Source organism: Ceratotherium simum, chromosome 29 (assembly GCF_057802395.1).
Source record: "Ceratotherium simum simum isolate JZ-2026a chromosome 29, ASM5780239v1, whole genome shotgun sequence".
Taxonomy (NCBI): domain Eukaryota; kingdom Metazoa; phylum Chordata; class Mammalia; order Perissodactyla; family Rhinocerotidae; genus Ceratotherium; species Ceratotherium simum.
Window position 1 is genome coordinate 9872173 of NC_141928.1, and position 14338 is coordinate 9886510.

Genomic DNA, 14338 nt, shown 5'->3' on the forward strand with positions numbered 1-14338 from the left:
GTGGAACTGCTTTACCCGAGGAGAGCTGTCCACGTGCAGACTAGGGGCACAGGGGAACGTGGGAGGAGCCAGGACTGCCCTCCCCCAACCCCCAGAAGGTTCTAGAATCCCCCAGAGCTGGGAGAACGCCTTGTTCAACCCCGTCATTTAGTGAGAACCCACAGCTCAGGGCTTGTGGATTACAGCCATGACCCCTGTGGTCACTAAGAAGGTGACAGGAGTGGCAGGAGCTGCTGGGTCCCGAGTCAGAGTTCCGGAACCAGATCCTCCCGCCTGTGAAGCCTGTCCTGCTCCCCTTCCCATGACAGGCGAGCAAACCGATGCTCAGAGAGGCTGCGCAGCCTGGCCAAGGCCACAGGGGTCGGGACACAGCCGGAGGCCCTCCACCCACCACAGTTGGGTATGGATGATCCGGCGGGTCCCACAACACCCCACAGAGGGTCAGCCCGGCCCCTGCAAACCTTTTGGGGAGCCGCTTCTGTGCTTCCATTCTGGCTCCCCCACTGGGTTCATGAGCTCCAGTCTCAGAGCAGCAACCCCGGAGTCAGGAGCCCTGGGCTGCCCAGTCCCACTGCCGGGTCTCGCCCTAGATGAGGGGCTGACGCAGGGCCCCTCCACAGCCCACCTGCTCCAGGAGCAGGAACCACGTCTGTCTGGGCACAGGGCCCGGCCCGGAGCCGGCCCAGCGGGGCTCTGTAAGCAGCTGCTGCTGAGTGAATGCACGACCGTGCGCTGATCCGGCCCTCGCATCTTCCTCCGCTGAGGCATCCACGTCATTGTCATCAATTCTCATCAGACCCACCCTCCCCGCTTTCCTGCTCCAAGCCTGGGCCTCCCAGGAGGGGATGGCGCCCCCACCCGCCGCCCTCCACGGCCTGCCTCCCTAGGCTCAATGCGTCCTCACGGCATCCTCAGCTCACGAGCACCTTCCCCCTAGGATTCGGAGGGAGCGGTGAAGAGACTCCCACATCCCAGCTGGGGCAGAGCCCCGAGCCCCGGAGTGAAGTTTGAATGGTTTCTGCAGACCTTTCCCCATGCGTGGTTTCTCAGGGCTCCCCTCCCTCTCCCTGCCAAACACCATTTCCTAAATGTGCCTCGGCCAGTCACCTCTTTGTGCCTTTGCAAACGCTGTTCCCTCTGGGACACTCTTCCTCCCCCAGGGAGAATTAATCCCAACGCCCCAGGGCCCCTACAGCACTTTCCACATCCTCCGTAGCTGTAGGGTCAGGATGTGGTCTCAGCCTTTCTGCAGCTCCAGAGCCTGGTAGAGGTTGTGGCCCAGAATAGACGAATGAATGACGGACGGACGGATGGTACAGGAGGGGTGGAGGGGTAAATGGGTGAACGAACGGATGGGCGGGTGGATGGATGGGTGAGTGAAGGGACAGATCGGGCTCCGGGCACAGCTCAATGCACAGGAGAGAAGGCAGGTTGGCTCAGGGACTCCGTCCTGGGCAGGTGGGAGGTCATTCTGCTTTTCAGTCTTTTGTGGCAGCAGCGTGTCATTCCAGCCCTGGGTCCTCTGAATTCCCACCGCCCTCTGAGCATGACGTGTGATGGCCCCTGGCCCGTGGTATTTAACTCATGCACGTCAAGTACTGAGCCCAGGGTCTGTCCACGGCACCCCCGCGAAAGGTGAAATGATGAGTCTAGGTGTGATCTGTGTTTGTATCTCTGTGCACAGACTGTGCAGGCTGGAGGTTCACACACTGTTGGCCTGTGTAGTGTTTAAAAAATAGTTATTGGGGCTGGCTCAGCGGCATAGCGGTTAAGTTCGTGAGCTCCAGCCTGGGGTTCGCAGGTTCAGATCCTGGGCGCAGACATATGCACCGCTTATCAAGCCATGCTGTGGTGGCACCCCACACATAAAGTAGAGGAAGATGGGCATGGATGTTAGCCCAGGGCCAATCTTCCTCAGCAAAAAGAGGAGGATTGGCAATAGATGTTAGCTCAGGGCTAATCTTCCTCACACACACAAAAAAATAGTTATAAACATTGAAAAGTTGAGAGATTTTGTATAAAATGCCAATATGTTCCAGCTTTTATTGAAAAATATAGGGTGATATGGCAATTCGGGATCTTCATTCTTGCACAGCAACCGTCAGCCTCACACAGGAGAGTGGCGGCTGCTTCCTTCAGAGAGGCACATGCTTTCCAGTTTGCCACAGTCCCCACCACTCCGCATAAGAGGCCCAACCAGGCAGAGTGCCAACTGCCATTTTATCCCTGTGATTGTATTCTGTGTGTGAGTGTGTGGGGTGATGGCGACAAAGTATTAAAAGTAGAAAAATTAAAGACTGAGAAGGCCACACATTTTAAGGAAAATGAGGGAAAGCACATTTTGTGGTGGAACTGAAGACTGCTACACGATTGATAAGGACACAAAACGTCTCTTGGTCTCCCTGGCCCCTCCCTTGTTGCGGGGCGGGCCTGGTGGTCCCCTCCAGGCCGTCTGCTCTGCGTGGGGCTCTGGGCGGGGCTGGGGACTGACAGATGCCTTGGCTGCTGAATAAAGGCCATCTCTATGTCTGCAAACAGCCATGGGGGCTCATCCCTCATCAAGTCAGCATTTCATCATTCACCTGAATATCACCTAAAAACTGGATATTTATATTTTCCCTCTTCTAGGTTATTCGTAGCAAATATTTAAAACAATACTGCTTTCCCACACTGACTTCTGGGTGGAAGATGAGAAGCTGTGGGGTCACTCTGGGAAGGAAGGTGCCCTCCTCATTCTTTATCTCATCTTTATGCTCATTTTTTACCTACATGCCAGGCAACCCTCTAACAGTTCAATTGGGGGGGTATTACTTTCAAACTTGGGGCATGAAAGTTCCCAAAATGATAAAGAAAGGATAGAAAAATCCCTTTATGAAGCACTTGCAAAAGACCAGACATTCATCCTGACTTCGGTTTTGCATGAGCAGTGAGACCACTCATGATAGTACCAGGGCAGGTCATTCTGTCTGCCAAACATCACCTCGGCTTCAGTCCACAGCTCAGCAAGGTTCTCTCATCTATGTGATGAACGCCCTGGGCCACTGCGGGAGCAACCTGTGTGGTGGCTGCTGCCTGGCCGACACGGCTGCCGACAGAACCCAGGAGGGCGCTGGGGGAGGGGGCTCTGAGCCTCTCAGAATTAGGAACTCTATTAATATAATCTACCATATTAATATGCCCGTGGCGAAAAAATATGATCATCTCAATAGATGATTAAAAGACATTTATCAAAAGCCACCATCCATTCCTGATAAAAAACATTTAGGAAAATAGAAATAGATGGCTAATTCTTTAACATGAAAAAAAAGAGAGAGATGTCTATATATAGCAAGCCAAAATGCAGCATTACGGGTTAACGGTGAAATTAGAAGCTTCCATTAAAAACACGGATAAGACAAAGCGGCCTGGGGACCCGAAAGTGCCAGCCGCGGTGCCAGGCAAAGGCTCCAGGAAGAGGGACAGACGCTGGGAAAAGGAGGCTGGCACCGGTGTTTGCAGATGACATAACTGCCCGCCTGGGAAACAAAGGAAAGCAGCTGAGAAAACCAGCAGAAACAATCGAAGGAGTCAGCGAGAGAGCCAGCTCCAAAAATAAAATGCAAAAGTCAACAGCTTCCTGACATATAAATGATGGAAAAGCTAATGGCAGAACAGATCCCATTTGCAAGACCCACACAAACATAAAACACCTAGAAATAACCTACAAAGAACACCACCTACGCTGCTGAGTGACGAAAACAAAGACCCAGAAGGAGACTCTTCATCTAAAACGCCCATCGTTCCTCTCCTGATCTGTATGCTGGGTGCAGTTGCAATAAAAACCCAGGAGGGAGCTTTTGGAGTCCCCTCCCCCCAAAGAAGATTCTGAAGCTCAGCTGGAACAATAATCATGTGAATATAAATAGGAAAATTTGGGGGGGAAAATGGAGAACTAACCCTATCATATATTAAAACTTATTCTAAAGCTGTAAGATGTAAAACAGTGTGGTAGTAACAGAAAAAGAACAGAGTTAAGAAAAATGTCCATTGATCAACTTACATATGGAACTATATGAAAAAGTCAGCATTTAAAATTCACTGTAGAAAGCAATCATTCAGAAAACTGGCTAACACTTTAGGATAAAATACTGCTGGTTTTAGTTTTTACCTTCTAATAAATTTCAGATGGATTAAGTCATTGAAAAGTATGTAACATTTTAATATATTAAAAATCAAAAGGGTAGGAGAAAATAGGGGTGAATAGTTTTATTATCTTCTAAGTATGACAAGAAGCCAAAAACAAACAAAATGAAACATTAAAACAAAGACAAAATTGCACATGAAAAATTTTTAAATATTGTACAGCAGAACACGTCACTAACAAGGTGAAAAGCAACTGGTTAGAGAGCATGTGTTTGAACACATGACAGAGAGGAGGTTATTATAAACAGCACAAAGAACTCTTACAAATGAATGAAAAAAGCTAAATAAGCCAATAGAAAAAATTGGGCAAAGGGCACAGACAGAAGAGATTCACAAAAGAAATACAAATGGCCAATAAACATAGGAGAAGACGTTCACCTTTAAATACCAGTGACGCTTAGCTATGATGAGCACGTGGGAAATAGGGAGCCCCTTGTACGCCTTGGGGTCAGGGGAGGTTTGAATGGGCACTCCCTTTTCGGAAGGCAAAATGGTAACAGATATTCCTTTAAAGACAGACCCGGGGGAGCCAAGACACGTACGAGGAAACATAGTGCAGCAGTGTAAGAGTGAATAATTGGAAACAACTCAGAAGTCAATCAATAGTGGATTGCTTAAATAAATTACGGCATGATCATAAAAGGGAACCACGTGTAGTCATTAAAAAGAATGAGGCAGATCTGTGCAAAATGATACGGAAGGTTGTGCAAGATATACTGCTAACTGCGAAAGCAAGGTCCAGAATATCACGTATAGCGTGAACCTGCGAAACTTTGTTAGGACGTGTGTGTCCCAGGAGTGGATTGTGGGGGATTTTCACCTTTTACTTCACACGTTTCTGTAATGTTCGAATTTTTATAAACGTGTACAACCTTTGAACTCAGGGGGAAACACTAAATATGAAGAAATTGATTCTGATTGGCAGGGTAGCTGCCTAAGGTGATAAACAGCCCAAGAGATCGGCCACAATTTATGGGGAGAGAACTAATCTTGTCTGTGGCATAAAACAGTGGTTCCTAAGCCGTGGTCAGATCCCGAAGAGTCCGTGAAGGGGTGGTCCTCAAGCTACGTCCCACATTTCAAAAGAAGCCTAACACTTCTTTCGTGCCTTCAGAACGGCCATCCATTTTCATTAGGTTTCTTTGTTTTGGGCTGGAATTATCTCAACTCAGTGTGAGAGCTCTGTAAGAATTTGGTGGCAGCTCTGTGTCTTTGAGCAATATAAAAAAAAAGGGAGCAGAACAGGTTAACTTCTATTTATTTAACTTTTATTTAATAAATGAAGGAGGCGGATTTCTTTGCGAAAACATATCAGCTTCCTGACTGAAAAAGAAAGAAAAAGGATTCTGGGTGGTGAAAATGTTCAATCTCACAGGTCAGGAGACAGCACCTTATTTCCTGCTGCAGTTTACGACCTGACCACTAGATGGTGCAAAGGGACCACACATTTTGCCACATCTCTCACTACAAAATTCTTCAACATTAATAAGCACAGCGAGAGCTTCCCAAAAGTAGGAAGAATGAACAATTGTGCTGGGATATGAACATTTTGCTTTTATAAAATTGGGACTCTGCCATTTCATTACTGATACAAAAACCTTCTGCTTCACTTTCTTCCCGCATATGCAGGTCCCAAATCCATTTTAATCTCATATATTTGAAGGGGCCTGCAGAAGCCCGCTAAGTGGATGCTCAAAAGTTAAAATCAGAAATTCTTTTTACCTCGCGCTGCCAAATGTGTTTCCATTAATTTCACCTCGACGTCGTGACGTAAACGCTAGTGGAATCGGCCCCAAGCTAAATAAGCAATAAGCCCCATTTTTCAACACACAAACACATAAAGATGTCAGCTCAAACTGTTTACTAATTAACACTTAAAAAGACACAAATTAGATATGCGTGGCTAAGAGCAATTATAATCAAGACGAATTTCTCTAGTCATTTGGGAACTGAAAAAAATGCCTAATTGCTGGAACCAATGTTTTAAAAACTGAAATCACGCCAGTTAGCAAATATGTTCATTTAAAGAACATTCCACGTGACTACACTCTTGAGGATTGACTACAAACATGAGAACAAGGAAAATATTTAGGTATAAAATTAAAATTTTAAGCTCCCTTAGATTTATAACTTCTTCATTAAAGACGTCTGCAAACAGCGGCCCATAAAAACCTGTAGCAATTAAGTGGTTAAATGAACTGCCTCCCTTGTCAATTTTAAGGGAGTGATTAATATTAGATCGTCCCTTTACTAATTAGACTCTCCCTTGTCTTTTAAAGTCGAGTGAAAATGGAGGCTGTGTGCTCCACCCGGAAGCATGGCAGGCACACGAGACCTCCCCTGCCATGTTTTTGAGTGTGGCACCCACTGAAGGGCGGGCGAGCATCGTGGTTTTCCGTGGGAGGTTGGCAGCAGCTGGGGAAATGGCTTTCCATGGAGCTGGAAGGCACTCTGGACGCCGTTTCATCGGAGGAGGTGTTGGCTCCTATTTTTAAAAGGCTTGCGGGTCGTTATGCATGCAACCTGAAATCTACACTCAAGGCCACTGTCTCCTGGCCATCATTCCTTGAGACAAGGGACAGAGCCGTCTGTGAGGGAGGCCAGGGTGGGGCAGTGGGCAGGAAGGGCAGATAAACCGGCTCTAGGAAAGGTAACGAGACATGGGATGATTTCAGACGCTGCTGCCTGGACTGCGGCGCTGGGAGCTCCCACCCCGGCTGCACGGGGGAATCCATCAGATGGAGAAATGGGGCAACTGCTTACAAGGGAAATAAAGAGCAGCAGAGACGGGAATATTTATACGCCCATCTTCTCACTGCGAGAGAAGACGCTTCATCACAGGGGTCGGCTGTGAGACTACACTCTTCCTGACTCCCAAACAGGGGGAACCTTTTGTCTGGACAGCGGGTAGGACAGTAAGGGCTTCGCTGGGACGGAGACCCCCAGGGTCACTGGAGCACAGCAGACCCAAACGGCTGCTGCCCGGCCCCACGGTGGGGGGTCAGGCCGGGGCCAGAAAACCCTTGTGTTGCTGCCCACGGCTGCCACTGGCCCGGCCCTGGTCGCCTCCAGGGCCGAGGGAGACAAGCAGAAGCTCTCCTCCTTGCAGGGGCGGCGGGGGCGCGGCTGCTGGAAGACGGGGCCAGGCAGAAAGGGCACAGCTACCAGCTCCGCGGGCCGGGAGAGCGACAGCATTCCAGTGGGACCTTCCCTATCAGCCACGGCTTCGTTCATTTTCAACCACACACACCACCTGAGTATTTCTGAGTTGAGAGCTTTCGCCTTTCCAATGATATTTTTCTTTCTTCAACATCTGCTTGAGGGCATGTACACTGATTTTAATCATGACCTTAAAACATGACCTTCCTCGGGTGTCTTTCCTGAACCCAAGTGCTACGTATGCCACAGGCACGGGGAGGTCCCTGTGAACACCACAGCAGCGGGTCTGACCAGTGCTGGGCCTGGGCTGGGGTCATCAGGCCTGCGCTCCAACCTCCTGGAGGAGGGACATGACCCAGGGTCACACCCAGGTGGCAGATCTGACACGCTACCCCAGGCACCTGGACTCGAAAACTGTCCTCTCCACTGCACCCCGTTGCCTCCACTGTCTACGCAGCCCACAAACGGCCCTGCAAACACCTGATATCTACACACCAAGGTGGCAGGCAGCTCTGGTCCACAGTGCCAGCCACAATGCCAGCGAGCCGTGTCATTTCCCTGCTGCAGGGCTGAGAGACACACACTCCCTTGAGCTCATCAGGATTCCGGGGGGAATGCTAGTTGTCCAACAACAATGAATGGGGCTATGGGTGCACTGCCCACCCACGACTGGGGTGACACCTCGTCTCTCCCCATCTGTTACTCAGTGCCAGGCAATTCTTGGGCTGGCAGGCTGGGGTCCACTGCAGGTCCCCGTTCTGGGGGGGGGGCATGCGGGGACAGCTCTCCTGGGCTGGCTGCTGGTGTGTTCCCTTTGGACCCTGACCACCAAGCTCAAGGCTGACAGAGTGAGGGGGTTGCTTCATGGAGTAACCTGTCCCCGAGGTCAAATGGCGGCGATGGGTCAAAGGTTTAATTTCAGAAGCATCCCCCAGGCAGGGCAGGGTAAGTAAAGTTCAAGTGGCAGGAAGGCAAAGCTCCCCAGTTCTGGACGATGGAGCATCACGCCGCTTCAAGGGCATGCACTTCTACTTCCTTTACAACTGGGACCACCCAAGCCCGGGTTTCTGCTGTAAATGGGGGCGACACCACCACCCCACAAGGGACAAAGGAGGGGAAGGGCTTGCCCAGCGCAAAGCAGCCTCCACAGACCGCAGGGACCCTAGAGATCAGGGAGATGTTCTGGATGGGCAAGGAAAGGTGACGGGGGTCACGCGTCTGTGCTCCTGAAACCAAAGGCAGTGTTCTGCCTTTTGCGGGGAGGGAGTTTGGCTTAACAATGTAAAATACAACAAAATAATAGTTGACAGTGAGCAAAGCAAACTCCCCAGCCGGGATCTCCTCGCCCCCAGGCCCCCTAACCCCCAAGGGCAGCCAGACTTGCTGGGAATGGAAAGGCGCAAAACCATCTCCACAGGGGACACCCAGCTGCTCAGGGCCAACCCACGGAGCCCGAGAGCCGGGGCCGGGGGGCCGTGGGCGCAGCTTCTCCTCCGCCTCCCACTCCACAAGCAAGGTTGAGTTCAGCGGCTAAAAGGAGCAAGTTCTGGTTTACTTATGGAGAAGAGCCTCCGACGTTGCTGCAGAAGAAGGAGCACGTTCACTAAAGTGTGTGGATATCAACATACTAATCACCATTAAATGCACGCGGATGGCTGGCGCAAGTAACCTGTAAATCCTCAGATTAAACGAAAACCTCCAGGGCATTCTTGACTGCGATGATACCCGTGATGGTCTTACACTGTCTGTTCCTAACCTCTCCCCGTTTCCCCACATTTTCTTTAACTCCACTTTAATTTCCTTCAATGGAGAATGTACACGTGTTTATAACCCATCATTGAAAACAAGAAATAAAGCTAGGCTTGGTCAACCGGGATGTGACTCGTCAGCCACTAGCAACAGGGCAGTGTGCCACGCTGAAATGGGGATGGATTTACACGGACTCACACCTCTTCCCGTGGACAGGAGAACAATCATTAACAACGACCATGACCATGACAAGAGCCGTGGCTGACTACTGAGCAGTAGCCGCAGCAGGCACCGTTCTAAGCCACTGACATGACTATCTCAGTTAAATCCTGTAAATGCTATGGGGTAAGTACTTTTATTGTATCCCGATTTTATGGAAGAGGAAACTGAGGCTCAGAAAGGTTAGTGGCAGAGCTGAGAGTCAAGCCCAGGGCGGCTGACTCCTGGCCCATCTGCCCCTCCAGGCTCTGCTCAGAGCACCTGACACCAAGACAAGACATTTCAATGAAACACATTTTTGGACTAGATTTTAGTCCTCAGAGTGGGGAAGAGAATTAAGGCTTATGGGATTCTCTACCACATGTACTGGGCTCTACACGGGGGTCCTCACCTACCTCACCCCCTCCTGGTAACTCGAGGGCCCAGCCAGGGTCAGAACCTAGGTCAACCAGCCTCCTACACCCCGTTGTCCCCACCAGCCCCTTAGAGGGATAGGGAGCCACAGACTCTAAGTCATAATGGAGAGGACTTGGGGTGTGACACGCTGGGTCACAGTCTTGTCTTGGGCAAGTTACTTCACCTCTCAGAGTCTCAACTTCTGCTCCACAAAAGGGGAGGAAAGACACCCACTTGGTCGGCTTGGGGTGGGAACCAGGGATAATGTGGGTGAAGCCCGGAGCCCCGAGCTGAGCCCATAGCAGGTGCTTAAATAAATGGGGCTGTGGTTAGGGCCCGGGTGAGCTGGTCGGGGGAGGACTGGAGGGGAGGGAAGGCACGACATTTTGATGGCCCCCTCTCTCCAGCACACGCCACCCAACCCGCAGTGATGGGCACTTGTCTGCCTGCGCTTTTTACATCTGTTCCTTTAGTATCCACGGAAAACCCTACGAGACATTCTATTGTTATCCTGGTTTTAAACAGAGAGGGGGCATGACTTGCCCCTGGTCAGTGTGGAGCTGGGTTAGACGTCTGTCTGTACGATCTTGTCCATCCTAAACGGGTCACAGGTCGTGCCCCTACCTTACCACCTGCAGCCAGAGCGGGCCACCCTCAATAGCCTTCCCCACACGCTCACTGAGCGCCACCCTACGCAGAACCCCACGCACAGGCGGCCGGCAGAACCACCCAGCTACCCCGCTTTGCAGAAGGGCTGACAGAATTCTATACACGTATGTATTTCTAACGTGGTAGCCAGCTATTCTTTTCCCTAAGTTTACCCCCAAATTTTATAGATGACAATCAGATTGGTTTTTATGATTTACTGAAAATCAAAGACAAAGGGGGACTTTTTTGTCTTGTTTTTGCTATGACAGGTTTAGAAATTTGTTGTACTACATTGATTCAATTTTCCTCGATTTCAGCCATCTTTCAATAATGCAACCTGCTTCTGCTAGCTGGGTATACAAGAGAAAGCCCAAAGGAGCTGAGAATATTGAAATGGTTCTACCATTTCCATCTTGGAGACAAATGTTCCTCTCTGAGGAGAGCTGGCTGCGAGCATGTGACTGCTTAACAACCTTCTACACATAAAAGACGACACACTCGCACTAATGCTATCTTATGGAACAGGGAAACACTGGCGGATCTGACCTCCAGTTTGATTCCATTATCTCAACTCTCCTTCTTCAGAGTTGTCACATACACTCCCATCTCGGATTTCCTTCTTTTTTATTAGGAAAACATCCAAACTATTCCGAACCAGGCTGCCAAATGGGGTCTGGCTCATCAAGCACAATGGAATGTATCCAGATCCTTCCTCCAAATCATGAAGAGGCTCGGACATTTCCCAAAACCCCTACTGGTGGCAAATAATAAAACAGAAGGGAGGAAGAAGAGTCGACTCTGTCCACCCCCCAACCTCCACTTTCTTTAAGCTGAGACGTCTTTAAAACAATGAAGCAGAATTGACTGTTCCGTCTGTCACTTAAAACCTGACTTAGAGAAGACAAGGAGATGCTGGTCATATTTGACTTGGAGCAATAAACACATTAAAAGTGAGTTCCTTTTTCTAAGAAATAAATTTGAGTGAAATGAAAGTGTTTTCCTCAGAAGCACCCCCCCACCCCCCCTTATCTAGGTCCTTCCTGTTCCTGGAGCAGATCCCTAATGGGGACGAGAGACCCTGGGCGAGTGGTGATGGCCCAGGCCCTGCTGCCCCCATTCTGGGCAGCTTGCTTACCTCTTTTTCAATTTCTGCCAGAGATTTGATGGTGATTCCCAAGAGATCGAAGGGCTGCATCTGAAAATACAGATTGAGTCATCCTTCTAAACAGCTCAGAATGCTCCTTCACATCTGCTTTTATGCACAATGGTGACCCCACCACCCTACGTGAGCTCGTGTTTTCTCCACCCCCTTTCCACAGAAACCAGCAGTACGACCCTCTAGTGACTAGTGAGGGTAAATGGACCAGTAACAAGAGCGCACTTCCAGAAAACCTAGCCGTCAACGGGGTCAGTCCCTTCCAGTGGAACCCCTGCTTAGTCATCTGTTTACAGCGCCCAGGAGGGTCACGGCCCTCCTTGAAACACAGTGACTGTCACCCGTAACTCTTGCCTCTCTTCTCTCCCTGCTCAGCTAAAAATCCAGTCTGCTCTTTGTGCAGCTGTGGCGACGGAGGTGCCCAGGACTTCCACAGAGGCTGCCCCGCCTGCTCTATCTGCATGGTGGAATGGGTCTAAGGGATCCAGGAGGCGGGGCAGCCAATCTCCTGTCTGGGACTCCTTGGCCTCCAGGGAAGGAGCTGGAGGGAATTCCAGGTCTTTGAAAATGCAAGGTGATTAAAACAACTGCCCATCAATTATCGTCTGAGAAATCAATGGTGGTGAAAGAGGATAACATTGCATTTTAATGGTGGTTTCTATGACTTTATGAAGATGGGGACCTTTCTTTGAAAATGCTGGCTTTTCAACAGACAGTGTGAAAAATCAAATCCACATGGCAACAAGAGTCAGCTGGACGCCCAGAGAAGCCGGGCTGAAATGCACGGGAAGAGGGCAGAGGGAGCCCTGTCTCAGAGGCCCCTGGTCTGAGCCCCCTCTGGGCACATTAGCATTCTGGATTCCCAGGAGGGGCACCGGCCCAGCCTCCTGCAGCCCAGGCCAGCGGCTGGCAGCCAGGGATGAACAGGTGAAACCTGAGTCTCCGACAAAACCCCTGAGCCCTCCTGGTTCTGAACTGCAGTCTGGAGGTGGGGGCAGAGCGATCGCCTGAGCCCCGCCAGCAGAGATTTCCTGAGAGGCGCGGTAGAGAGGAGGCTGGCTCCCAGACCCGGATTCAAAACCAGGCCCAGCGCCTCCTCACACTGCAGCCACACGTTAAATCGTTAAATCGCTTCCTCGTGTCCTCTCCTGTGAACAGGCAGCGTGGGCAGGCCTCCTGGCCGGGCTGCTGGGAGGATTAAACGAGAGGAGCGCACGGAAGCTCGGCACCGGGCCTGGCCCGAGTCCGCGTGCCTTGAGCGCTCGCTGAGTCGGCAGCGCCGGGCAGCAGCACGTTTGTGAGGGCAATCTTGGGACAGGGCCGCCAAACAAGGCACTCAGCTCTCGGGCTGCCCTGCCAGGAGCCACAAACCAGTTTGGCTCTCTCCCGCTGCCAGCCCGAGTGGCACGAGGACAGGGCCACCTGCCCACGCTGCCCGGGATCCAGCAGAGGTCCAGCTGTTGTATCATTAGGCTCTAACTGCCCCACTAAACTCTCCCGATTGGAGCTGGTGCGGAGGACAGAACCACCTCTCCGAGGGAGTGGGCGGGAGAGGCGCCAGCGTCTCCACGGCAACGTGGCCAAGTGGAGTCGGCTGAAGTTACTCATGCTCCGCATGTCACATCAGGAGCATTTTTCAAGATTAAACTGCTTACCAGAAGGGTTCAGAGGAGGCCTATTATATTTCATGAAAATGGAAACTACAGAGCAGGTCAAATCACAAGCCGGGTGGTTTTAAGCTGGATCCAAGAAAAACACTGAAGGATTCGTTAGCTGGCGCCCAAACTGGGGCCTCCATGTTTATTAGCTACTCAAGGCAAACTTCTGCAGAAAGGATGAAAAAAAAAAAACAACCCAGAAACAAGTCTCTTGAGCGGGCATGGGCCAGCCCTGCACAGCTGAGGGAGGGCCACTGCCCTCCTAGGGGGCAGGCACCATCCAAGAGAGAGCCCCAGAGTATCAGGCGGGGCCTGCAGCCCCAGCCCCCAACGCTGTGTGTGTGTGGTGGGCCCCTCTCGCGGTCTGAGTTGCAGCCTTCGGGCCCAGCCAGCCCACTCAGTCCCTCTGTCACTGAAGACAGCTCAGGGACCAGCCTGGGCCTTGGTTGGCTCACGTGTATCATGGGGTCAATGCTGGCCTGCGGTGAGTGGGAGACCCAGGCCTGCTATTCGGGGACCCCTGAGTTAGAACAGAGAATGTGGTGATCACGGAAGGCAGCAATTACAACGGGAAACTGAGGCAGCCTTCTTTCTGCAGGGCATTGTCACCAATAAATGAAAAAAACCCAAAAATTATTAACCCGGACTTGGAAACCAAGAATATTCACAACCGGCGAAGCTCACTCCAACTTAACATCACATTTGAAAGGAAAAGGCTCGGCTGCACCTGAGCTTCTCTGCTGGTCTGTCTGGGTCCCTCTTCATCCCCCATCTGATCTTTTCTTTCACTTCGCAAGCACCTACTGCGTGCAGCACTCGCTGAAGGCGCTCAGAGAAGAACAGGACCCACTGCCTGCTCTCAGGCAGCCCTGTCGTCGCTGTAGGGCTGAGCTTCCAGTGGGGAGAAACGATCCCAACAGGGCAGGGAACATGAGGCCGCCAGGACGGCCCCGCGAGCTGTGCAGTGACATCAAGGCAGAGGGAGCTCAGGCTGGGGGTGGAGGAGGGAAGGGCGATCATGCGTGAAACTTACACTTTCTGGAACACAAGAAAACTTCTCTGAGATCATAAAAGGCACACCGTCCATTGCTGCAAAAGAAGAAAAAAAGACAGAATGGCATTTCAAACACCATGGATGTTCAGTAACTTGAGACGTCGACACAGACAGTAC

At 51.0% G+C, this 14338-nt stretch overlaps 1 protein-coding gene across 3 annotated transcripts in view; it reads right to left on the reverse strand.

Annotated features, from left to right (window-relative positions):
• Nucleotides 1–14338, reverse strand: part of MVB12B (multivesicular body subunit 12B) — a 184428-nt gene that overhangs the window by 10265 nt on the left and 159825 nt on the right. For all 3 annotated transcript variants that reach the window (XM_087419078.1, XM_087419079.1, XM_087419080.1), the window contains exons 8-9: nt 14201–14256; nt 11489–11548 (exon numbers count right to left, since the gene is read on the reverse strand). In XM_087419078.1, the coding sequence (XP_087275204.1) occupies nt 11489–11548; nt 14201–14256 (116 nt within the window). The remainder of the gene's footprint in view (nt 1–11488; nt 11549–14200; nt 14257–14338) is intronic.